The 24,075-nt window shown below is 48.2% G+C and overlaps 2 protein-coding genes across 6 annotated transcripts in view; both read right to left on the minus strand.

Annotated features, from left to right (window-relative positions):
* Positions 1–24,075, minus strand: part of CACNB4 (calcium voltage-gated channel auxiliary subunit beta 4) — an 86,254-nt gene that overhangs the window by 41,040 nt on the left and 21,139 nt on the right. The window contains exon 1 of one of the 5 annotated variants that reach the window (XM_053948154.1): positions 7,706–7,822. The exons of the other annotated variants lie outside the window; for them this stretch is intronic. Within the exon in view, the coding sequence (XP_053804129.1) occupies positions 7,706–7,750 (45 nt within the window). The 5' untranslated portion in view covers positions 7,751–7,822. Of the gene's footprint in view, positions 1–7,705; positions 7,823–24,075 lie in introns of those variants that run through there. 5 annotated transcript variants of the gene reach the window in all.
* STAM2 (signal transducing adaptor molecule 2) overlaps positions 20,650–24,075 on the minus strand; it is a 53,468-nt gene continuing 50,042 nt past the window's right edge. The window contains exon 15 of the transcript XR_008431911.1: positions 20,650–20,764. The gene's annotated coding sequence lies outside the window, so the exon portion shown is untranslated. The remainder of the gene's footprint in view (positions 20,765–24,075) is intronic.

A 24,075-nucleotide genomic window follows, 5' to 3' on the forward strand; every position in this document is an offset into this window, starting at 1 on the left:
AATCCAGGAGCAGCACAGTGCTGAGAGGGCCCTGTGGTTTTGGCTGCACTCCACAGCCAGCCAGGAGTTCAGCAGAAGGAATCCAAAAGCAGGGCAAATCCACAGTTAATCACACACCTTAGTGCTCCATATGAACTCACAGTCTTAGCAACCACAACCTGGACCATCAGCTGAGCTCTGACCTGCAGCTGGAACTGAAAATACAAAATTATCTATTTCTGTTACCTACTCCTCATTATGTCTCTCATTTAGATGACTTGAAGCTTTTCTCTTTTTTTTTTTTTTTTTTTCCATTTCATTTCAATGTGTTTCTGGTATTCTGGTATTAAAGAAGCACCTCTATGGAAACAGCAAGCAGCAGTTTATAAAAATGACTTAAGATTCTTACTGAGTGTTTTATTTGACTACTATGCTATCAAATCACAATGTGGCATTTAACAAACAGAAGATCTGAGTCACAGAGAAAACCATCCTCACAAGAGCACAGAACAAGGCAAGCATAGCTAATGCTGTAGTAGTAGAACTTTGGTTATTTTAGGAGGAAAATCTAAGCAAAACCACCCCAGCAAACCCCCAAACAAACCACCTTCCAGCCCTCTCAGGCAGCCCTTTCCACACAAGATAAATATCAGGCAGCTGATGATTCATTAGTCAAGGCAGTCTATTAGGGGCTAATAGAAACGAAAACAGATTTGAAACTGTCAAAAACACACAAAAGCTCTGACCACGTAAAAGCCAAATTGCAATGAGAATTCGGGAGACATAATGGGCAGAGGATAATCTCTTTTTGTGGGAAAATATTGATTATTGTCCCAATCAAGGCAGAGTTTAGCACACATTGGAAACTAAAAATCCTACATAAACAAGCAGCAAGTAGGTAAGTGGTTAGGCAGAAGGTCCTGCATGCCTAGGTCCTGACATCACTCAGCCTTTTTGGATTCATTAGAAACTACACTAATTGAAATGGACAAATTTGGAACAGTCAAGCCCAGGGAGAAGCAAGAGAAGGGTGTCTCCAGCAAACCAACAGCACTGCAAACACTTCTCCCAGTTCACATTCCTATCCATGGCAAAAATCCTTCCCTGGGAGGGTGGGGAAGCCCTGGCACAGGGTGCCAGAGAAGCTGTGGCTGCCCCATCCCCTGGAAATGTTCAAAGCCAGGCTGGACAGGCCTTGGAGCAACCTGGCATACAGGAGGGTGTCCCTGCCTGCAAAATCCATCATGACACATAAAAAACCCATCAGATCTCAGCTACCAGCCTTCAGCCTGACAGTCTCAGAAGTGCCCTGTGGATATGATAAACCCAATAACCACTGAAACCTTTCTAACCAAGCCCCTGAAGTCCCAGGTTTTATTTGGGAGCTGGATAAAGCTCCTGCTTGCTCTTGGCTGCCTGTTGTACAGAGATGTTCTACAGAATGAACTGGGTGTTGTAAAACCCAGTGCATGATCACTGAAGAGACAGCATGAAAAACATTTCTAAATACACATCTTGATTATTACTCAACCCACAACAACTGAGATGTACAGAGCAAGCAAAGCCCACCTTTCCTCCCCCTTTAGCAATCACACAGGCACCAGACACAAATCCAATCAATTTGGATATGAACTTCCCTACCAAGGTTTGTTTTTCTATAATCACTTGTTCTGCTTGGGCAGCACACAGAGATGATCTTGTCTCAGGTGCCTTGAGAAAAGTGTACGCTGGCAGCAGAAGGAATGGCAGCTCTGAGGAGTCATGTCACTGAAAAAGCAGGGCAGTGGTGTCCTCAGAACGCCGTGCTGACCATTCACACGGGGAACAGAATGTGTTTCCCACTATTCCCATCACCTTCTTCCTAAAAATTCTCAGCAAAGCTCTCAAGAATTGTACGGAGTGACTGGAGGCAAACCCTATTATAATGTAGCAGCACACACAGTCCTGCTCATGGCAAACTGGGACCATTAATTACCAGGGTTGATCTCACTGGGGCTTAGTCCCTACAAACACCAAAGGACTTTCAGAATCTAAAACGCTTTTGTGGGCATGAATGCCACCACAGGTGCTTGTCTGACTCTTGGTGACAGAGCCTGAACTTGCACAGAAGGGCATCACCCTGGCTTACACAGCAGCACAGCCAAGTCCTGCTTCCCAGGTGAACTGAGAGCCTGCCCTGGTACCAGCACCAGGAGGGAGGCTGCGGATGCAGGGATGGCAACTGCCAAGGGAAGCCAGGCAGGGTTAGATGCAGGTCAAACAGCTAAAAGAGGTCGAGGAAAGGAGGTGCTTCTATGGCTTAAGAGAGGAGGATATGCTGGGGAAACAGCAAAAAAGTCAAAGCAGTTACTAAAAAAATCTACTACAACAGGGATACACAGGAAGCAAAGCCACCTTTCCATGTCCTGTACGGGTCAGAGGCACCACATGGAAATCCAATCAGTGGGAACTTCCCCAGCAAAAAATGTCTTTTTAAATGGCTGGGACAGGAGGAGGCAGAGCTGCCCCGCCTGGGAAGCACTGGATGACCAGGGGGAAAGGCACGGGGCTGTCCCTGGCTCCTGGGGCTGCCACCAGCGCCTGGGGCTGGCACTGGCTCCACGCAGGGCTGGCACCGTGCCCTCCCAGCGCTGCCCTGAGCCTCGCTGACCCCACACCGGCCCCTAGGCCCCTACACCGGCCCCTCACTGACCCCACACCAGCCCCTCACTGACCCCACACCAGCCCCTCACTGACCCCACACCGGCCCCTCACTGACCCCACACCGGCCCCTCACTGACCCCACACCAGTTCCTTGCTGACCCCACACCAGTTCTTTGCTGACCCCACACCGGCCCCTCGCTGACCCCACACCAGCTCCTCGCTGACCCACACTGGCCCCTCGCTGACCCCACACCAGTTCCTCGCTGACCCCACACCGATTCCTCGCTGACCCCACACCGGCCCCTCGCTCACCCCACACCAGTTCTTTGCTGACCCCACACTGGTTCCTTGCTGCCCCCACACCGGCCCCTCACTGACCCCACACCAGTTCTTTGCTGATCCCACACCGGCCCCTCACTGACCCCGCACTGGTTCCTCACTGACCCCACACCGGTTCCTCGCTGACCCCACACCGGCCCCTCGCTGGCCCCATACTGGTTCTTTGCTGACCTCACACCAGTTCTTTGCTGACCCCACACCAGTTCTTTGCTGACCCCACACCGGTTCCTCGCTGACCCCACACCGGTTCCTCGCTCACCCCACACCAGCCCTTTGCTGACCCCACACCAGTTCCTCGCTGACCCCACACCGGCCCCTCGCTGACCCCACACCAGTTCCTCGCTGACCCCACACCGGCCCCTCGCTGACCCCACACCGGTTCCTCACTGACCCCACACCGGCCCCTCGCTGACCCCACACCGGTTCCTCGCTCACCCCACACCAGCCCTTTGCTGACCCCACACCAGTTCCTCGCTGACCCCACACCGGCCCCTCGCTGACCCCACACCAGTTCCTCGCTGACCCCACACCAGCCCTTTGCTGACCCCACACCAGTTCCTCGCTGACCCCACACCGGCCCCTCGCTGACCCCACACCAGTTCCTCGCTGACCCCACACCAGTTCCTCGCTGACCCCACACCGGTTCCTCACTGCCCCCACACCGGTTCTTTGCTGACCCCACACCAGCCCCTCACTGACCCCACACCAGTTCCTCGCTGACCCCACACCGGCCCCTCGCTGACCCACTCTGGTTCCTCGCTCACCCCACACCAGCCCCTTGCTGACCCCACACCGGTGCCTCGCTGACCCCACACCGGTTCTTTGCTGACCCCACACCAGTTCTTTGCTGACCCCACACCGGCCCCTCGCTGACCCCACACCGGCCCCTCGCTGACCCCACACCAGCCCCTCGCTGACCCCACACCAGTTCCTCACTGACCCCACACCAGCCCCTCGCTGACCCCACACCAGTTCCTCACTGACCCCACACCAGCCCCTCGCTGACCCCACACCAGCCCCTCGCTGCCCCCACACCAGCCCCTCACTGACCCCACACCAGCCCCTCACTGACCCCACACCAGTTCTTTGCTGACCCCACACCAGCCCCTCGCTGACCCCACTTTGGCCGCCCCCTGCTCGCTCCCTGCCTGCTGCAGAGCCGAGCTGAGCGTCCCCAGCGTCCCCATCCCCGGCAGCTCTTCCCTAAGGCCGTGAAACAGCCCAGCTAAAGCCTCTCCCGTGCTGACAAGCCTGGAACTGACACCCCCAGAGGTGAGGAAAGGTGCTTCACATGCTCAGGTGCTGTTCTGAAGGGATAAACGTAAGCAACCAACCTAAAAGGGGCTGCTCTGACAGTTCTGCAGGTGCAAAACACTGAGCCGAGCCAGGTTTTGTTCCTGGGACTCTGTATCACAGAGGACTTGTTGCCAGCTCCTGCAGGCGTTTTTTTAATGAAATGCTGTCTTAATGGAAATGTAATTTTACAGAAGAAAAAAAGTGATTTCTTATGGGAAGGTTTCATTGAAGTCTGTTTCTGAAAAAGGTGGAGTCTTTCCCAAAATCCAAGAGAAACTCTGGAGTAGCCCATGGAGCAGCATTCCAATCTCTCCTCACCACAGACACACAATGAGTTCCCAACTGTGAGAGGTAAAACCAAATTCATTTATTATTTGCTCACCCAGGGGATCTCACTGCCCCCTAAGCCCCTTTGCTAAGGGGCTTTTACATCCTCTTGTGATCAAAAACATGAAATGCTTCCCTACAAGGCAAACCAGCTTTAATTCCCAAAAAGGTGACCCTGCTTAGAACTACTCAAAGAATTTTAAAAAAGGCCTAAAAATCAAAAAATCGCAAGGGAAAAATCTTCAGTGGGAAGATGCTTCTCCCTAGGGTGATGCACTCTCCATGTTTCTGTGCTCCTGACAAGGATGCTTGCCCCTGCAGAACGTGGAAACAACTTTTTGCCTGCAGCCCTCAGCTTCAGCAGTGTCATTTTCCTCCTCCAAAAAGCCTCACACCAGCTACTGCATCACCTACTTCACGTTAATCATCAGAGCTGGTAATGCACTGTAATACCATGCACACACTCATGTCTTTATATATCCATCAATAAAAATTGTATTTTTGCTTGTTTTACATATATGTACACGCACAAACACATTATAATAAGAGCTGCTGTTACAAAAATCATGGAAATATCTGTTCACTGTTAAAAAGTATGTTTGTTGCCGAGCAGCGGATCAGGAGAAATGAGGTCCAGATTTTACAGCACCTTTCCAAAAAGCAAGCATGTTCACTGGGGATGAGTGCCACTCACTGCCCATTCACGTCTGCCTTTAATGCAAATCCAAGCTCTGCACACATGGCTGGATGGGTTTTAGGAGGGCAAATGCCCACTTTAGGCAGAGCTGCCGTGCTAGTGACTCATGTGGCTGTGGTTTATTCCGTGCTGGAAGCGCTGCAATTAGCAGAGCCCTCCCTCCCAGCTCCCCGGGGCTCCAGGGGAGCAAGGAGGATCCAAGCCCGGGGCTGCTCCAGCTCTCCAGCTGCAGGATGAGCCTTCCAGGTCCTAAACCAGAACAATGCAGAGTCCTTGCTTTCATCCCAGCAATCATTCGCTCTGCACCGCGGGGAACCAGAATTCCACAATTCCTTTTCCACCACAATTCCTTTTCCGCCGTCTCAGTCCTCTCCCTTGCTTCTCTCTGGCCAGAAAGTGGCACTCATGTGACCCATCCCCACTACCTGTTTGCCAGGATATTGTCTCAGCAGGCATTCCCAATCCCTGAGTCAGGAGCTAAAACAATAAGGTTTAATGTTTTAAGCAAGTGGCTCAGCAGCATAAAGCAAACAGACACTCGGGGAATTTTAACTGCTTTGTGCCTGAGCCTCTGGGGTTTATGGCCTCCAGTTTTTCCACACAACTGGGAGCTCCAGGTTGCTTTTAAGGTTTGGGGTGTTTTTATTAAGAAAAGGGAGGCTCTCACATATTCCTGTGATTCTGGAAATTAGGTCTATCAAAAGCATCCTCAATTACAGAGCGGCTGTAAAATTTAAAAAGCTGTAAAACTGCATTATCATAAACTGCTTAAGGGAGTATTAGGGAATCTGGAAATTACTTTTTCATCCCAATCCTTCCAAGTGGACATCTAAAGACCAAGTTCCTCTCATCCATAAACACAATTCTTCCAGCACAAATCCTAACCCAGATGCTTGTGCAACAGGTTGGTCTCTCCTGCCATTAAAGCTGATTTTCCCAAATAACATTTTTGGAAGAGATCACTGGGGTTTACTGAAACATGAACTAAACCACAAGAAATTCCACCTCAACATGAGAAAGAACTTAATTCCATGGAGGGTGGACAAGCACTGGAAGTGTCCAGGGAGGGTGTGGGGTCTCCAGAGACATTCCAGACCCACCTGGATGCATTCCTGTGTCACCAAACTCCAGGTGACCCTGCCTTGGCAGGGGCTTGGACTGGGAGATCTCCAGAGGTCCCTTCCAATCCCCTGGGATTCTGGGAATGCACGGAGTTGAGCACCTCAGAAGCACCTTTAAATCCAGCACACGTTTACCTGCATTCTCTGATGAATTTTTATAAAAGACACATTTCTTCCACACCAACCACCATCCAGCAACTCAGTTTTCTCAGCCCTAACACTGCACTTTTAAGTTGTCTTCTTAAGAGCGTAGTTAGACTTTGCTGGAAGACATTAAACCAGCACAAGATGGACTGGGGATGGAGAACAGCTCCCAAGGACTCTCAGTTTGCCTGGTTTATAGAAACACCCAGTTGGATCCCAAATCACATCCCTAAAGGAACCAACCCACTCATCTGCACTCGGCCTGGCAGCTTGTGAGCAGCAGCAGCAGCCGGAGAGAACCCAAAGGAAGAGTTAACACTCAAGGGCAGGAATTTCTAAATTGACCAAAAGCGTTTCCTCATCCCTGGAAGTGTCCAAGGCCAGGCTGGACAGAGCTTGGAGCAACCTGGGATGGTGGAAGGTCTCCCTGCCCATGAGATGAGCTTTTAAACCCTTCCAACCCAAACCATTCCAGGCTTCTAAGCAGCAGAGTTTTGAAATAATTCAAATACCCAGTTCAGAAGGATTCCAATACACAGTACTTCCTCTCAACATGGTGCACTGCATTAATGCCAGTTTTACCCTGTTGTTGTTCCTCTCTCCCTGAAATTAAGGGATGCTAAAACAAGTGAGGTAGCACTTAAGAGGGGACCGCACTTCCAGACAACACTGACACAGGCAGGAGAAAATTCCTCATCCGAAGCCCTCCAGGACCCATCCATTCTCCCGAGGACACCACATCATACCATACATACGTCTGCATTGACGTACACTCTATATTATGTTGTTACCGATGTATTTTACGAGCTGTCCACAACGCCTTATGTAACGGATCCCTGTTTAATATGGAACAGCGTGCCCGTCGCCGCGGCGATCCCGGCCATTCTCCCGGGTGCCCAAGAACACCCACCCGGACACCGGCGGGGAACGCTCCCAAACCGAGGCGTCCGAGCGCGGCACCGCGGGCTCCGTGCTGCCAGAGAACCGTTTTGCGAGGGATGCCGGGGAGGGATAATTCCCTAGGGAACCGCAGCAGCCCGTCCCGGCATCTTTGGGGCAGCACAGGGTCACCCCCCCCGGCGCCTCGCCCGCAGCACGGACACCCAGCCCGCCCGTGCGGCTCTGCGCGCCCCCCCCGCCCCGCTCCCGCGGCACTCACCGCCTCCGAGTCTTCAAACCCATGCAGGTACAAGTTGTCGTACATGGAGAGCCGGTGCGGGGCCGGAGGGCCGGGGAGCGCGGCGGCGGAGCGCGGTGAGGCGGCGGGGCCGAGCTCCCTGAGCGCTGCGGCGGCGGCGCCGCCTCCCGCCGGCGCCCCCCTCCCTCCGCCTGCCCCGCTGCTTCCCGCCCGCCGCGCCGCCGCCCCCCATTGGCTGAGCCGCGCCGGCGCCGCCGCGCCATTGGCTGGGACGCGCCGCCGCCGCCACGCCATTGGCTGGGACGCGCCGCCCGCGAGCAGCGCTGCGCGCTGGCGCCGCCTCACGGCGCCTCACGGGCTGATGGCGGCCGCTGTGCGCCCGGCGGCGGCCAACACGGCGGCGGTCCTTGCTTATTTGTAATGAAACTGGTTTACGATAAAACAATTCCGGATAGTCTAGAGAAGACTGAGGTAGGATCTCTTTAATGCATACAAACATCTCCAAAATGTGCTGGCGCCGGGCTCCGTTCAGTGGTGTCAGTGACAGGTTGAGGAGCAATGGCCATGAAATAAAACTCAAGTTCCAGCTCAAGATGAGGAAAAAACATCTTTCCATGAGGGTGGCAGAGCACTGGAGCCGCTGCCCAGGGAGGGCTGGAGTCTGCAGGTCATTCCAAGCACCTGGACACATTCCTGTGTCACCTGCTGCAGGTGACCCTGGCAGGACTGGATGGTCTCCAGAGGCCCCTTCCAGCCCAATTCTGTGATTTATTTACAATAAAATACAGCCTTTCTTCTTCAAGACTCCAGAGAACAGCGGGTGGTTTCCAAAAAAAAACCATCCGTCCACCCCCAACGATATTTGGAACATTAAACCCTGAAGCCACTAAGACTAAACACTAAGAATTTAAACAGAAAACACACACACACACAATGACTGGAAACAAGAACACCAAGTCCTAAACACCAAGAATTAGAAGAACAGAAGTATGAACCTGATTTACAACTAAATTAAGAAACAAAATCTCTAAACAGGTTCCTCCTGGAGCTCTACAAATTAAACGTCTGGTGTAACACTACGTGATTAAAAAGTCAATAAATAATTAAACACTAATGACAGAAGTAATTTACAATTTACTTCCTACCCTTATTAAAACAATTACTTAAAATCTCATCTTCAGTGCAATCTGATCCACCACTGCAGTTTCACAAACGCTTCCTATTTGTGTTTTCCATTGGCTTCATCCGCTTTTCCTTCCAAAAGCTTCCATCAGTTCTGCAAAGTTACCACTAATCCCATGGGAAGAGTCCAACAGACACCCGGAGCAAAGCCAAAGGTGTTATTCTTGTGAATATTCCCATATTCACAGTTTCTTACAAATTCAGTGGAAGATTTCCCCAAAGTTATGCTAAGTTTTATTCCAAATTTACCAATTCTGTTGGAGGAGGATCTCAGCTTCTAAGATGGTCTTTAAAATGTTCATAAAACTCCCAATCCAGGAGTTAATTTTTACAGCCTGTTCTACAGACTTCCTGAAGATCTGTGATGTTCCAGATTCTCAACTACGAGAATCATTGGTCAGCTCAAATTTAAAAGAAAAGGCTGTGAAATCACAAGATGAAGGGAAAGAAGGGAACTTCACATAGATTTGTAATAAAAAAATTCAGAAGTCAGAGGAATCACTATTTGATTTCCAGTCCTTACATTTCACACTGTCCTTTTAAGACACCGAGGTTATTAAAAATATATATTTAATGATTCAACTCAAAAGGATCCTAAAAGATGCTATAAAAATACAATTCCCTGTTTTACAGAGGAATTCTAAATCAAAGGCTGTTTTGAATATTATGAGGTAATTTATCCAAGAAACACACCGAGGTGAGGGAGGAAGAACCAAGCTCTTTTAAGTTGACTGGGAAGTAATAGAAATATAAATAGAAAAATAAATATAAATATGCTGAGGGAATGGGGGCCTGAATGGAGCTGACATTATCCAACAGGGAATTCCACTGTTCAGGCCACTGGCCAACACTACAGGAACGACCTGCTGAAAACATGCAATGGCTAAAGAGCTGAAATGAGCTTTGGTAAAGTCCAACCTTTAGAAAATGTCGTTTTTTGAATGGCTTCAGTTGCTGCGTTATTCATTTTTTTTTAACAGCGTTCATTGATGATGTTAATCGGAGCCCACAACTCCACAAGGGCACGGGAGATTTTGAAAGAGATGTAAACAAAGACCACAAGTCATCCAAAACTTTTAATGCCCAACAAGTCACTGAGGATATAACCCAGACTAAAATACCTTCAGGTTGGAGGTGGGGGGAAAGAGAAGAGCTCAGAAGTCAGAATACTTTGAGTACCCACAGTCCTCCAAAAATACTTGGCTTCCTCCAAATACTCTGCTGCCATTAGAGATTATTCACATCCTCTTTATTTTTAATTACAGTACAAAGGAAATCTCTCTGAGACGTGTATCCATCTATCCCAAAATATCTATTATTTAGTCAGTCCTGAGCTACCCAAATGTGGGAGCACTGGTTTTTTGTTTTTTTTTTTTTTTTTTTCCGAGGGTGTGAATACAGAACCAGAGAAAATTTTATTTCCAGCCCGATCTAATGATTCCTCAATCAAGTGACAGCACTTGTGTGGTTCTTTCAGGAGCTGGAGCAATGAACTATTTGCATAAACGCCCTGAAGTGCTGCTGGAATGAATAAACGCGCGGGATCCAGATTGCTCCCTCGCCTCGGCACCGCACTGCGCCAAGCCGGGATGGGAGTCAGCACCTTCTCCTCCCTTCTCCCGACTCCAACCAAGCCCACTTCCACCTGGGATCCCGCCGAGTGGAGCAGCAGCACGCTGCCTCCTTCCCTGCTGCTGTGGGGGAGCCGCAGGAATGTTCACCCTGAAGCAGCAGAGCCCCAACGCCCATCTCGGGGTCTGCGGTGTCGGGATGACCCCGAGAGTGTAAAAGTCCTCGTCACCCAGCCCGTGCAGCCAAAGAAGAGTTGGAATGTGTAGGATCAGCTTCTCAAGGGTGTTTATTTTCCCTTATCTAGAACATTCTTTCTCTGACCTGCCGAGCTCTGTCCAGCAGCTTGGCCATGGCATTCTGCGTGTCGCCTCGGGCGGTGCTTACCTTTTATACTAGCAATTACATGTGTCATATTCACAATATTGTGCCAATATCTATCATCTGTGTTGGACAGTGTGTCTCTACCTTAAACCAATAGAAAAGTGTCACCATCACACCAGACATGGAGGGCAAGGAGAAGGAGAAGAAGGCCAGGACATGCCCAAAATCCTCCATCTTGTACCCCTGAAAAAAACCCCAAAATTCCACTTTTTCACCCTGTGCTAATTCAACTACCACACTACTCAAACCCTTGTGACTTGTAATTCCTCATACAAAGCTGGCAGTTTTTCCCACGGGCTAAAATGGAAGCCACAGGTGTTTTTGACTTCGTGCCAAGGTCTCTGAGCCCCCTGCCAGGGTCTGAGGACAGCCAGAGGGATGTGCTGGACTCCGACACACCAACACAGCCAAGTTCTTGCTGGCCTCTCCTGCTCTCGCATCAGGCCATGGATTCCTGACATTACTCAGGGATAATGAGGCAAAACCCCCCCAGAAGGCAAGGGCACATTAGCAAAGAGCATTAGTGGTTGCATTAAGAGCAGGCTTGGACAGGGATCCGCTCCTTCCAGCACACAGAGGGCTCCAAAACCCACAGTCTCCATCAGCATCCTCCCCATGAAACACAAACTTTGGGTTTCATCTTGCCCCGCCTGGATTCCGGGGCCTGCTGAGGAAAATTGCTCTCCCCAGTGGGAATGCTGCTCTTGTTGCCATCAGCAGAAGAGCCCAGGGATGGATTTCGGTGATAGAAAGGGGAAAGGACCATCAGCAATCTCCTGCAATCCACCTTGCTTCCATCCATCCATCCGTGGGAAGGAGGCCAGTTCCTCACTCTCCTAAATTACTTGGCACAGCCCCACTCCTTGCCTCTTCTCCCTCTAAAGCAATTTCCCTGCCTCTCCCCCTCTTCCTCTGTTTTATAATAGAGATTAGATAAGAATCTGGTGCAGTGACAGCAGCTTCTGCCCTGGGTGGAGGCACAGCCAGGAGAACCTCCTGAGATCCCCTCTAACCCTCTTTTCCAGCAGAATGGGACTCGTGGGACTTGGAAGTCCTTGAAGCCACCAGAGGAATAGGGATTTACATCCAGTGTTTCTGTTTCAAAAGAAAGGAGGACTGTGCTGTTTGGGATACATCCTGGCACAGAGGATTCCGTGAATTTTAAGGTTTTATTCAAACAGACTGGGTGGACAGTGTGCTTTAATCCTTGGAATTTCAAGTAATAAATTAGTCTGGTCTAATTTGACAGCTCTTCTGGAGGAAGCGAGGTGCCACCTATCCTAAAACACATTTATCTGACACTGTTATGTAAAGGCTGCTATAATTAAAGAGTGTGAAGACTCGGTTGTCACTTCCTCTTGGTTGGAAGCACCTCCAGCGAGAGGTAACTGGGCTACATTTGTAGGTACCCTCTAAATTTAACGAGCTGTGAAATGCCTCTTTCCCACGGGCACTGTGGAGATCTGCAGGAAGCCAAGGCCTTCCAGAGGGTTTGTCACAGGGAAGGGTGGATGATCCCCAGCTCCTGAGGCAGGCAGGGGTGTGCTCCAAGGGTTCAACTGCTCCAGCCAGCTCCAGCTGTGGCTTCCACTGGTGCACATTTCTCGGGGTCTGGGAGTTGGGATGACCCCAAGAGTGTAAAAGTCCTCGTTCTCCCAACCCGTGCAGCCAAAGGAGGAGTCTGAATGCACAGGATCAGCTTCTCAAGGTTGTTTATTTTCCCTTCTCTAGAACATTCTCTCTCTGCCCTGCTGAGCTCTGTCCAGCAGCTCGGCCATGGCATTCTGTCTGCCCTCAGGGCAGTGTTCACATTTTATACCAAAAACTCCGTGTGCCGTGGTTACAATAACGTGCCAGTGTCTGTCATTGATGTTGGACAGTGTGTCTGTGCCTGAAACCAACAGAAAAGTGTCACCAGCACAGCGAGACATGGAGGGCAAGGAGAAGGAGAAGAAGGTCAGGACATGCCCAAATCCCTCCATCTTGTCCCTTTGAACCCCATTCTAAGAACCCCAAAATTCTATTTTTTCACCCTGTGTTAATTCAACTACCACACTGCTCAAACCCTCGTGGCTTGTAACTCCTCACACAGAGTTGTCAGTTTTTCCCACAGGCTAAAATGGAAGCCACGGGTGTTTTTGACTTTGTGTCAAGGTCTGTGAGCCCCTGCCAGGGTCTGGAGCCAGCCAGGGCAGCCAGAGGGATGTGCTGGACCCTGACACACACTGAGCAGAGCAGATCCCAGATCACCTCGAGAACAGCCCCGTGTGAGCACAGGGATCCCTCTGGAAGATGTGGAGCTTGGAATGAAAGATCTGACAGATCCATGGCCATCAACCACAGAGATCTCCCTCCAGCAGCTCCCAGTGTCACCAGGCTGATGAGAAGGTCCAAAATATCGAGTCACACCCCAAAAAGCGAGAGTGGATTTGTGGCTGAAATTGTGTCAGATTTCCTTGCTGGAAGGGAGATGGGGGTTCTGTTTTTAGGGAAGATCCACGTTTTTATCTGCCCTGCCAAAAACCATCTGGGCCAAAGGATTAAGCACTTGTTTTATTCCTTATTTTAAGCTCCTCTGCTTTCCTTATGAATGTTAATCAATCTCCTTAGCTGCCATAAGTGCTGATGCTGAGTTTCTGTGCAACACTTCAGCCTGCAACTGTTGGAATGATGGGAAACGCTCTCTAAAAGCCAATCACAAACTTTATGGGAAGCTGATGCTGTTTTACCCAAGCAGGGAAAGGCACCAGTGCATCCTGGAAACCCCACCAGTAGTGGAACACACCCACCAGGGCTGCAGTCGTCCCCCTGGGACTGGGACCAGCAAAGCTGCAGGGAGAAGGAGCACTGGAAGTGTGCTGGGAATGCCAGGACATCCCATTACTGAAGATCCAACCTCTACAGAGCAATGAACTGAAAGATTTTCCAGTCTCAGAATAGGCAAACAGCCCAGAAAGCTCCTGGTCGGTGTTAATTTCCCAGATGCATTTAAATATTTGCAGTTTTATCAGTGCACACTCATGAAAAGGTTGCTTGAAATGTATTTTTGATAAATTACGATTATCATGTTAATAGTTCTTTAGAGAAAACAAAGCCTTGAGTGAGCAAAAAGACAACCCTGCAAGCTAAAATGAAATTCCAGCTTCTGTAAAATACAGGAGATCATGGAGATATTTTTTTTTTATTTCTTTAGCTAAACTAGTAAAACTACACGTTTTATTTTGTTTTTAGGGCAAAGGGTGTCTTTAAAAGAGTCAGACACAGAGCTTTTAAATCCCAGTGCTAAGAAGAATTTGCTGTTCTTGTTAAGAGGTTAAAAGACTAAATAAATATAGAAATACTAGGCTCAACTCCATCCCCAGTTTGCTGCTTCCCCTTGGGACTTTACAGAGATGCCTTGATGAGGCTGCTGATTTTATTGCCCTTCCCTCTGCTTTATAATCCAATTACCACAGGCTGCCACACAGCACTCGGAATTCCATGGCAGGGGATGACAGGAAACTCCTCAGTTCCCTGCAGCAGATTTCCATGACTCCCGTCCAAGTGGAGAAACGGATCCAGAAACAACAGATCAATGAAGGAGGAACCCCTTGTCCAACCTGATTTCCTGAAATATTTAGCCAGAGTACTTGGGAGCTGAGTTGAGAAGAACAAATATTCCTGGCTTTAGCTCTGCATATTTAAGTGAGTTGTGCTCCTTCCTGTAAAGTCTCTGGGAGACCTGTCCTTATGTACCTGCTGAAACGATGACTCTGGGATGTTCTCACCATGCAGGAGCAGAACACACAACCTGTGGAAAAATCCTGAAAATGATGGCTCCTCATCTTCCCTACGGGACTGCCCTGCAACACGTAGAAACCCTATTTGCTGGTTTGCCCTGAGAGGTGTTTTAAAAGATTTTATTCTGTTCTCAGCCTCGATGAAGGGTGAGACACAAGAGATGTAAAACTCAACACCATTCCATCAGAAGCCACCCTATTTCCTGGTTACAATACTTTATAAATGTTTTTCAGCCTATTGGCTTTTGCCACACAATGCTGCTACTAATCACCTATATTTTTTCTAACATTAATCACCTATATTTTTTCTAACACTGATCACCTATATTTTTTCTAACATTAATCACCTATATTTTTTCTAACACTGATCACCTATATTTTTTCTAACACTCATCACCTATATTTTTTCTAACACTCATCACCTATATTTTTTCTAACACTCATCACCTATATTTTTTCTAACATTAATCACCTATATTTTTTCCCCACGTGGTCCTGCTACAATGCATCTTTCCCAGTTCTAATTCTCTCAAATACCTATTCTTTTTTGCAAGGTCATATTTTAAACTTGTCGAAACTCGTAAAAACCCTACTCCTGTATTTCTGCTGTTTCTCCATTGGAGAGGTTCACTCCCTTCCCCTGGCAATTCCTGAAGGAAGATTTCCAGGAGAAGGACTCAGGGTCTTGCCAGCGAGGTGGGATGGCTCAGAACAAATACCCAAAAGCCAAAACAATCCCTTGTTCCTCCCTCTGCAGGGACACCCCGAGCCAGGTCTGCTCCAGCAGCTGTGACTCGGGACAGGACAAGAATTCAGGGATCTCCAGGCACTGCCATCCTCCCCAGAGGCAGGAGGGAATTTGGGATGAAGGGATCCATCCCTGTTCTGCTCAGGGTGAGGAACACCTGCAGTTTTCACTTCAGCACCTCCCAAAACCCAGCAGCTCTGTGCGAGTCCTTTCACCAGCCCCAGGTGCTTAGAAAGGGCTGAAAACACCTTCTGCTTTTGCCTTGCAGAAGGAAAAAATATCATTCCAAAAGTCCCTGCAGCAGCAGAGCCCATCCTTGTGCTACAGATCTGTGTGCAGTTCAGAGAATCCCCAAATCCCAGAATCCCAGACTGGTTTGGGTTGGAAGGGACCTTAAAGCTCATCCCATTCCACCCCTGCCACGGGCACGGACACTTTCACAGAGCAGGCTGCTCCAAGCCCAGAAACTTGATTAAATCAGGTCATTTCTGATGCTCTGAACACTTAGAAAATGCTAATATTTTTCCCTCTGACTCTTTTATGCAGGTTCAGACCTGCATTTTCCCTAATCTCTCAAACCCTGCATTAAAAAAAAAGAACAGAATCATTTGTTTATCCCAGTCTTTTACAACATCCCTACAGAGATTACCTAAAAACCTCCAAACTCTAAATAAACTGCTGAAAATTCTGCCCTAGATCTAAAACTGCTTACGAGACAGGAAGCAAAAATTAGGAATAAATAGAAAAGCATTAATATCCAGTGGCCCCCAAAACAATTAATGTTTTAATTAGGAAAATAATAGAAAGTATTAATTAATTTTTATTTAATAAATTGATATTTAATTAGGAAATACATTAATTTACTAATTAATATTTTAATTAGGAAAGCATTAATATTTTCTGTGGCCCCTGAAAAGTTTGAGGACTTTTATTTCCACTATATTTCAAGTGAGAAATGGAGTTCACTTGAGAGCAAAAAATGGAAAAATTCAGCCTGAGCAGCTCAGCCTGACAGAGTTACAAGCAGAAAACAGAATATTCTAATTGGGAGTGTGGAGAATAATAACTAATGGCAGCTCTGCCATCCCTGCCTATAATCATGATGAGCAATAGAGGAGCAGATCAGAACCTCATGTTCTCAGCATTTAATTCAGTGTCCAGATGAGGGAGCACGGAATTAAAAGGTGCTAGAACTCAAAATTCATAAAAGGACGTATTTATCCCAAATGGAGAAAAAGCCCAGGCTCTGTTAGAATGATGAACTTGGAAGCTTATCCTGAAAAAAAGCTTGGCCATGAGTTGGAATATTACACCTGCTGTAGCTCTGCGTGTTGTGCTTGGCAAAATTTAGGGGATAAAAGTAAAGATTTGACTTCAGCCTTGATCCCCTGGCAGGAACAGGCTTAGCAAGGGACCTAAAGTTGACTTTTTTTTTCTGTGAGTGTTTTCCACTGTATTTTATTCACCAAAAAGATCTGCTGTGATGGGCAGAATAACAGCTCAAACACACAATGATTCACTGAATTCTGCTTTGCCCAGCACTGTGTGCAGCCAAAGGAAACCCAAACTTTTTGGGCTAGACCAGAGGCAGAATTTTCAGATACATCGATGCAGTGATGAAAAATTTAGTTTGTTCCAGTTCAGGCTAGAAATAAAACGGCTCATTATTGCAATTAAATATTACATTAATGTGAAACACATAAAATGTCTTAGTAGGGAATATTGCTGCCACCTCTTGGTCCAGCAGGGTGAAAATAGCAGGGTAAGATGAACCAGAGAGCTGCAGGTGGAGCTTTCCTGGATGTTTTCTCCTGTCAGAAATCGGGCTCTTGGAAACCTGTGGGTTTAGGATGCCTTTCCAAACCCAGCTGGGAATGGGATACTCTGAAATCACTTCTGTTGATCTTGAGTGAGGGAAAATTGGCTGGGCATGGAGGGAATTTGGAGGGGGGAAAAGCCATAATTTGACTTTACTGTTCAAGTTCTCCTTGGAGCTGCTCCTTGGACACTACAAAGGCTACTGAAGGTCAAATTCCCAACAAATGGAGATCCAGCAGGCACCACCAGGGTCCCTTTCTCCCCATCCATGTCCCACTGAGACTGTTCTCACCTGGCCAGCAGGGACCAGGGTGTGAGCAGGCTCCAAGGCTCCTCGTGGCCTGGCAGACTCAGGAATTGTTGCTGTTAGAAATGAAGGGATGGGGCTATTTTCAGGCTAAAAAATTATTTATTACTCAGGTAAACATCAGTCTCAGGGGCTGTGAGATTTTAGAGGAGCAAGCATTCAGCCATAGCTCAGAGTAGTCACAAGTTTCTTCATTACAAGCCAATACAGAACTTTCTAACCCAACAGACAGCTGTCACAGGGTTTATTTTACTTTTCTGACCTATCACCTTTACTTACTGCTGATGCAATCAGTATACTTTTGTCCAATGACTTCTGTCTCATTTATAGAAATATATTTCTATTATAACTCCTAAACTCTCAGCTCACTCTATACAACCTCACCTCTACATTACAAACCCTTCACCATCTTAGCCATACAGTTTCTCATTTATTTAAAGCATATTCTTACTTACATCTATAGAAACATAAGTTTATGTTTTTTCTGCTTAGTCTGTGTGTTGTATTTTTACACCAAATCTTCCAAGGCTGCAGATCAAACCCTCCTGTGTCTGTGGAGGTTTCTGTTTTTCTGATTCCCACAAGGAATACCCCACCCAAAACCTTCCCAGCAAAGCCCACTGCTCCTTCTCACTCACTCCAGACTGAGTTTCTTGGAAAACTGTTCCAGTGGAAGATTCTGAGCCTTTGGTTCTGCCAAAGCTGAGTCAGGTTTTGTGCATCACAGGCAGCAGGGGAGGGACCCCATCCCACCCCACTGCACTGCTTCACCCCTTCCCAGGGATCCAGAACTCTCCCCAACACCAGCTGAGCTCCTTTTGCTTCCCACTGAGCCTGGATCCCACCCAGCCCAGGGCCCCAGCCTGGATCTGGGGGATGGAAGGAGGGCACTGCAGGAGGGAAGGCACAGGGATGGCTGCAGCTCCAGCCCCAGCCCCAAACCACACTCAGCCAGCACTGCAAACCTGCAGGGACTGCAGTTCCACAGCCACACGTGCAACCTGCTGCAACGAAAGGAAGTGGGGCAAGTCCACTGTGAAAAATCCATAAATAGCCCTGACCCTGCCTAAGGGGAAGGTGTGGAAGGGCCAAATGCTCTTAATCAGAGGTGAGGTGACCCCCACAAAGGCTGGATGGTCCTTCAGGCTGGACTCACACACTCCTAGAGCCATGGGATTTAACCCCAGTTCAGCACAGCAGCTTTACAGACTTAGTCATGGGGGGAAAAAATAAAAATAAAAGAGTTTTTCTTAAACATCTTCAATACTTTTCACAGTAGCAGGAAGCAGGCATTAAGGATTTCACAGGTTCTTTTGTCCCTGGACTCATTCCTGCCCACACACTTGCGTGCCCGCTCTCCCCACGGAATTGGAGAGCCCTGAGCTCCTCCTCGTGCAGATAATTTGGGTTTATTCGTCTTCTGCAGAGCCCACCTAAACCCTGGGGGTGGTGAGGGGGTGGGAAGGGCAGAGGTGGCAAAGGAGCAGAGCTGAATTTTGCTCAGAACTGGGAATATCCAGCTCTGAAGGTGAAGCTTGACAGGGCTGATACATCCAGGAAAACATTTCCTTAAAATACCAAATGGCTCTAATTGAAACCAGACTCTTAAATGCCTTTATCTTAAATGAGCAGGTATGAAGGGGTAATGAGAATATTCCTTCCACTGCAGACAATTCCTCCTCTCCCTGCTGAGCACTGACAGACAATAGCTCCGAAATTCCTTCCCAACATCCATAATGCTGATTAAACTTCAGCTTTAGGGATTTGAGCAGCCATTTCCACACCAAGCTGTTGTGTTGCAAGACTCACAGGCATCGTTTTCCCACCACAAAAAAACCCCAGCAAATAACCCAAAAGCAGTGTCTGATTCCAGAATCCTCCTCACAGGTAATTCACAGTAATTTCCAGTGCTACCAATCAATTCATAAACCCCAAAAATACATTTAATGAATGGAATAAATACATTTAATGAATGGAATAAGCACGTTATGGCCATTTGTGGCCCAGGAATGCTTCACACACAGTGTCATTTTGTTATTTCAAATGAGCTGGTTGGAGTCCAACACCTGAAAGAAGTGCCAATTAATGGAGGTGCATTAATTAGCAGCTCTGGAGACCTGGACTGTGATTTGCAGCACTCCTGAACAGACACGTGGGCAAGGCAAACAGGCTGGTGAGCCCAGGCTGGATTTGGGCCAGAAACCCAAAAAATGAACCCAAAACACGACAAGCTGTGGTCTGGGTCACAACACGGAATTGCCAACCTGCTTCTGCTCACACAAAGCACCACAAATCACACAAAATAAAAAATAAACCCCCAGGAGGAGGAAATGGCACCACACGAAGTGGGGAAAAACCAGCCCTGTGCTCCCCTGTGTCCTGCACCGAGCCAGTCCAAGGGAGGAGAGGATTCCAAGAATGCCTCCAAACAGGAGCACCACATGGTTTGGGTTGAGTGGGGAAGTGGAGGCAAAGCAGCTCCACATCAGTGTTTTGGGAAGAGGGAAAACCCCCCTGAACTCGAGTTCCAGCTCTGCTTCGAGCCTTAGAGATGTGATAAAAAAGGGAATTACCAAACCCAGGTGGTATTTTACAGCTGCATTTCAACCTCACTGAGCATTCCCAGAAAACCTGGGGACTCCCCATCCCTGGCAGTGCCCAAGGCCACGTTGGACAGGGCTTGGAACAGCCTGGGACAGTGGGGTGGGGTGGGATGGGATGGGATGGGATGGGATGGGATGGGATGGGATGGGATGGGCTTTAAGGTCCTTTCCAATCCCAGGGATTCTCTGGGATTGTTGGGGTGCCTGTGCAGGGCCAGGAGGCACATAATGATCCTGTGGGTCCCTGTTGGAATCTGAAATGCAGGAAACTCTCAGAACTTTGGGCTTGTAGGCCAAAGTTCAGAATTAAACCCAGAATTTGAGCTGAGACCTTGGAAAAGGCTTCCAAACTTAGGAGTGAGAATGTGGATTTATAGTTTAAAGCAGAGACACATTAAGTTAGGAAGAGGAAAGTTTAGAGTTTTAGAGTTTTAGATATAGCAAAAATAAAAGCAGTTCCAGAGGTAATGAGGAGTTCAGAATGCAGCACTGTGGGTTTGTGTGCCATAGCACGACTGGCTAACAAAGCTGACACATGAGTACATAAGACAAAATATTTAAGTCAAAACCATGAATATCCTTGTTGGTGGTGTTTTATTGGTCAATAAATCCTTAACAGGTCTTGTAACTAAGGCTCTTGTGACCTTCTGAGCCACGCAGGGAAGATTGAGCCCAACTCACCCTTGCTGCCTGTGCAGAAGATACAAAAATAAATCACACCATCGAAAAAACTCAGAGGTCCCATCTACAACTCATTGGAAATTCCCACAGGTCCCCTCTCTCTGGATATTCTGTGGTTCCCTGCCTGCCCCTCCACCAGCAGCTCTCCTGCCTCATTCCTGCTGGCTCTGCACAGATCCCAGCCAGAGCTGCTTGGGCTCTTTCCCAAGCTCCTGTGATCCCATGGAGCAGCCAGGCAGGCACTGGCAGGACTCCCCTCCTCTGCAGCTCCCCCGGAATGACTCAGAGCACAAAGCTCGTATTTATACACCAGAGATGTGCAAAAACTGCACAGGATGAGAAAGTCTTTCAGCTTTAGCACGAGGGTGCTAAGTGCTTTGCTCAACACTTCCATTTCTGGAGACAGAGGAACATCAGAAATCAATCAATCAATCAATCAATCAATCAAACAATCCCTGCTTTCATTTGGAAGCTTCTCCAGCACAACTGGGGAAAACAAAATTCTCCTTGATTTCAATAAAATCACAGCTACAAATTTCAACACTCACAGCTACATCACTAAAAGGGAATATACCCAGGGAGAAAGTGGCTCCAAACCAGCTGGTTTGGGAACAACTGAGGTCAGCTTTTACTCCTTAGGGTTGGAACATGTCCAGGGAAGGGAACGGAGCTGGGAAGGGGCTGGAGAATTCCTGAGGGAGCTGGGAAGGGGCTGGGGAATTCCTGAGGGAGCTGGGAAGGGGCTGGAGAATTCCTGAGGGAGCTGGGAAGGGGCTCAGCCTGGAGCAAAGGAGGATCCAGGAGGGAAAAGCTCTGCAGCAGAGCCCTCCCCAAACTTCCCGAACTTTTTTTTCCCCTCACGTTTTCTCCCACTTTTTAATTTTCTCCTCATGGCAGGGGAGAATTCCTGAGGGGCTGGAGCAGGGCCAGGGAAGGGAACGGAGCTGGGAAGGGGCTGGGGAATTCCTGAGGGAGCTGGGAAGGGGCTGGAGAATTCCTGAGGGAGCTGGGAAGGGCTGGAGAATTCCTGAGGGAGCTGGGAAGGGGCTGGGGAATTCCTGAGGGAGCTGGGAAGGGGCTGGAGAATTCCTGAGGGAGCTGGGAAGGGGCTGGGGAATTCCTGAGGGAGCTGGGAAGGGGCTGGAGAATTCCTGAGGGAGCTGGGAAGGGGCCCAGCCTGGAGCAAAGGAGGATGCAGAGGGATCTTTTCCCTCTCTGGAATTCCCTGCCAGGAGGGGACAGCTGGGGAGGATTTGGGATCATCCCAGGGAACAGGGACAGGAGGAGAGGGAACGGCCTCAGGCTGGCCCAGGGGAGCTCAGGGTGGAATTTGGGGAAATTCCATCAGGAAAAGGTGGTCAGGTGGAGCCCCCATCCCTGCAGGGATTTCCCAGCCCTGTGGATGTGACATTTGGGGACACAGGGCTGTGCTGGCAGTGCTGGGAATGGTTGGACTCGATGATCTCAGAGAACTTTTCCAACCCTAATGATCCCAGGAGAATCCCTAAAGCAATTCCTACATTCCTGCAGTGCTCACACCCTCCCAGATCCCACCTGCCCGACCCCAGTGGGTGCCACAGCCCGAGTGTCCCGAGCCCAGAGCCCCAAACTGCAGCTCCAGCACAGCACTGACAGCTCTGCCTTCCAGAAACACCTAAAAATATCCTGCCCTTCCCACCTGGGAATTCTGCCTGGCGCAGCCACTTGTCCTGCCTCACTAATTGCTGCTGGGAAAAGTCACAATCCCAGAGCAGAATCTTGGATATCCCAGGAGAGACGCCCCGAGCCAGAGCATCTTCTCCCTTCCCTGGGAGGATTCCCACTGCCCCACCAGAGCTGCGAGCAAGCAGGGAAATGTCTCCACTTGAGGGGTTTCTTTCCCCAAATCCACAGCATGAGTCAGTTAATCAGGGATGAGCCCTCTGGATTTCTCATGCTAAGTGGCCTTGGGCTGCTGTTTGCCGTGTGGGTTTCCATGGCAATCGGCGGAACCCGGAATAAATTTGTTTTGTCATAATTGCTGCGCAATTTGGGGCAAAGGGAATAAATAAATATTCTCTTACTATTTCTCCCAGCTCGACCCAGGAGCTGGAGCTTTCCTGAAGCTCCTGATTTAGTGAACAAAGCCCAAAAATCACCAAATATGACGAATTTCAGCAATTGTGGCTATTTAGGATAACCAAACCGAGCCCTGCCAGCGTGTGGGAGTGTTTATTAGTGTCTCCATGAGTCAGAATTATTCCATCTTTAGAGCTTTTCCCAGATTTTCCCCGTGCTCCACGCCGTGAGGGGGAGAGAGCAGAGATTTGACATCAGCAGAACATTTTTAGGGCTCTGAGAAGACAAACCAAAGGCTGAGCCAGCTCTGAGATTCCCCCCAGCATTCCCAGTTCCACCAGTCCAGGATAAGGAGGGTAGACAGCCCTAGCCCACATTCCCAGGAGATTTATTAGAAACCATAAATTAATTTCGTCCATTTAATTATTAATCTATAATCATAGAGAAGACCTTGGGAGAGCTTCTCCTCTGCTGGTTTCCATGTGCAAGTTTCCAAGCAAACTTGGATTAAAAAAAAAGAAAAAAATGGAATATATAAAGATAAATAATAAAGAATAGAATATAAAAATTATGCATTACAAGTATATAATTTATAAGTATGAAATATAACATTATGGAGTCGATAGCTGGACGTGGAAAATGGTTTTTTTTTGGGGAAAAGCTGTGATTGAGACACAGCCAGGTGCTCTTATTGCTGCTCCCAGGGAGACAACAGGGCAGTGGCCTCTCCCCAGAGAAATCCCAAAGGCAGGATGGGGCAAAACTTCATTTTCCCTATTAAAGACCTTTCCCTATGGACCATCAAGGGATGGATCAAGCTGGGAAAACTGCACCTCCTGAGTGCTCTTTTTACCTGATTCCTCTCAGTTTTATGGTGTCAAAGCAGCACAAATGGGGGCAAATCTGGCTGCCTTTGCCAATTCTTTTTTTTAAAGCTTAATGTGGAAGAAAATCCAAAATCTTATCATTAAAAAGCCCCAATTTTTAATAGATAAAATTATAAATAAATAAATAATTTAAAAAACAAATTTATTATATTATATTTTATATTAATTTAAAATAAATTAATTTATTTATTAAACAAAATGAACTTTTAATTTTTAATTAATTAATTAAATCGAGTTTATTTATTTATTTATTAAATAAATTAGTTTAAAATAAATGTTAAAAAATTTACATCACCCCAAATCTCAGCAGTGCCACCACGCACCCCACCACAATGCCCACTGGGGATTTACAGTTATTTGTGGGCTGACAACGTG

This window comes from Vidua chalybeata, chromosome 7, assembly GCF_026979565.1.
Source record: "Vidua chalybeata isolate OUT-0048 chromosome 7, bVidCha1 merged haplotype, whole genome shotgun sequence".
Lineage (NCBI taxonomy): Eukaryota > Metazoa > Chordata > Aves > Passeriformes > Viduidae > Vidua > Vidua chalybeata.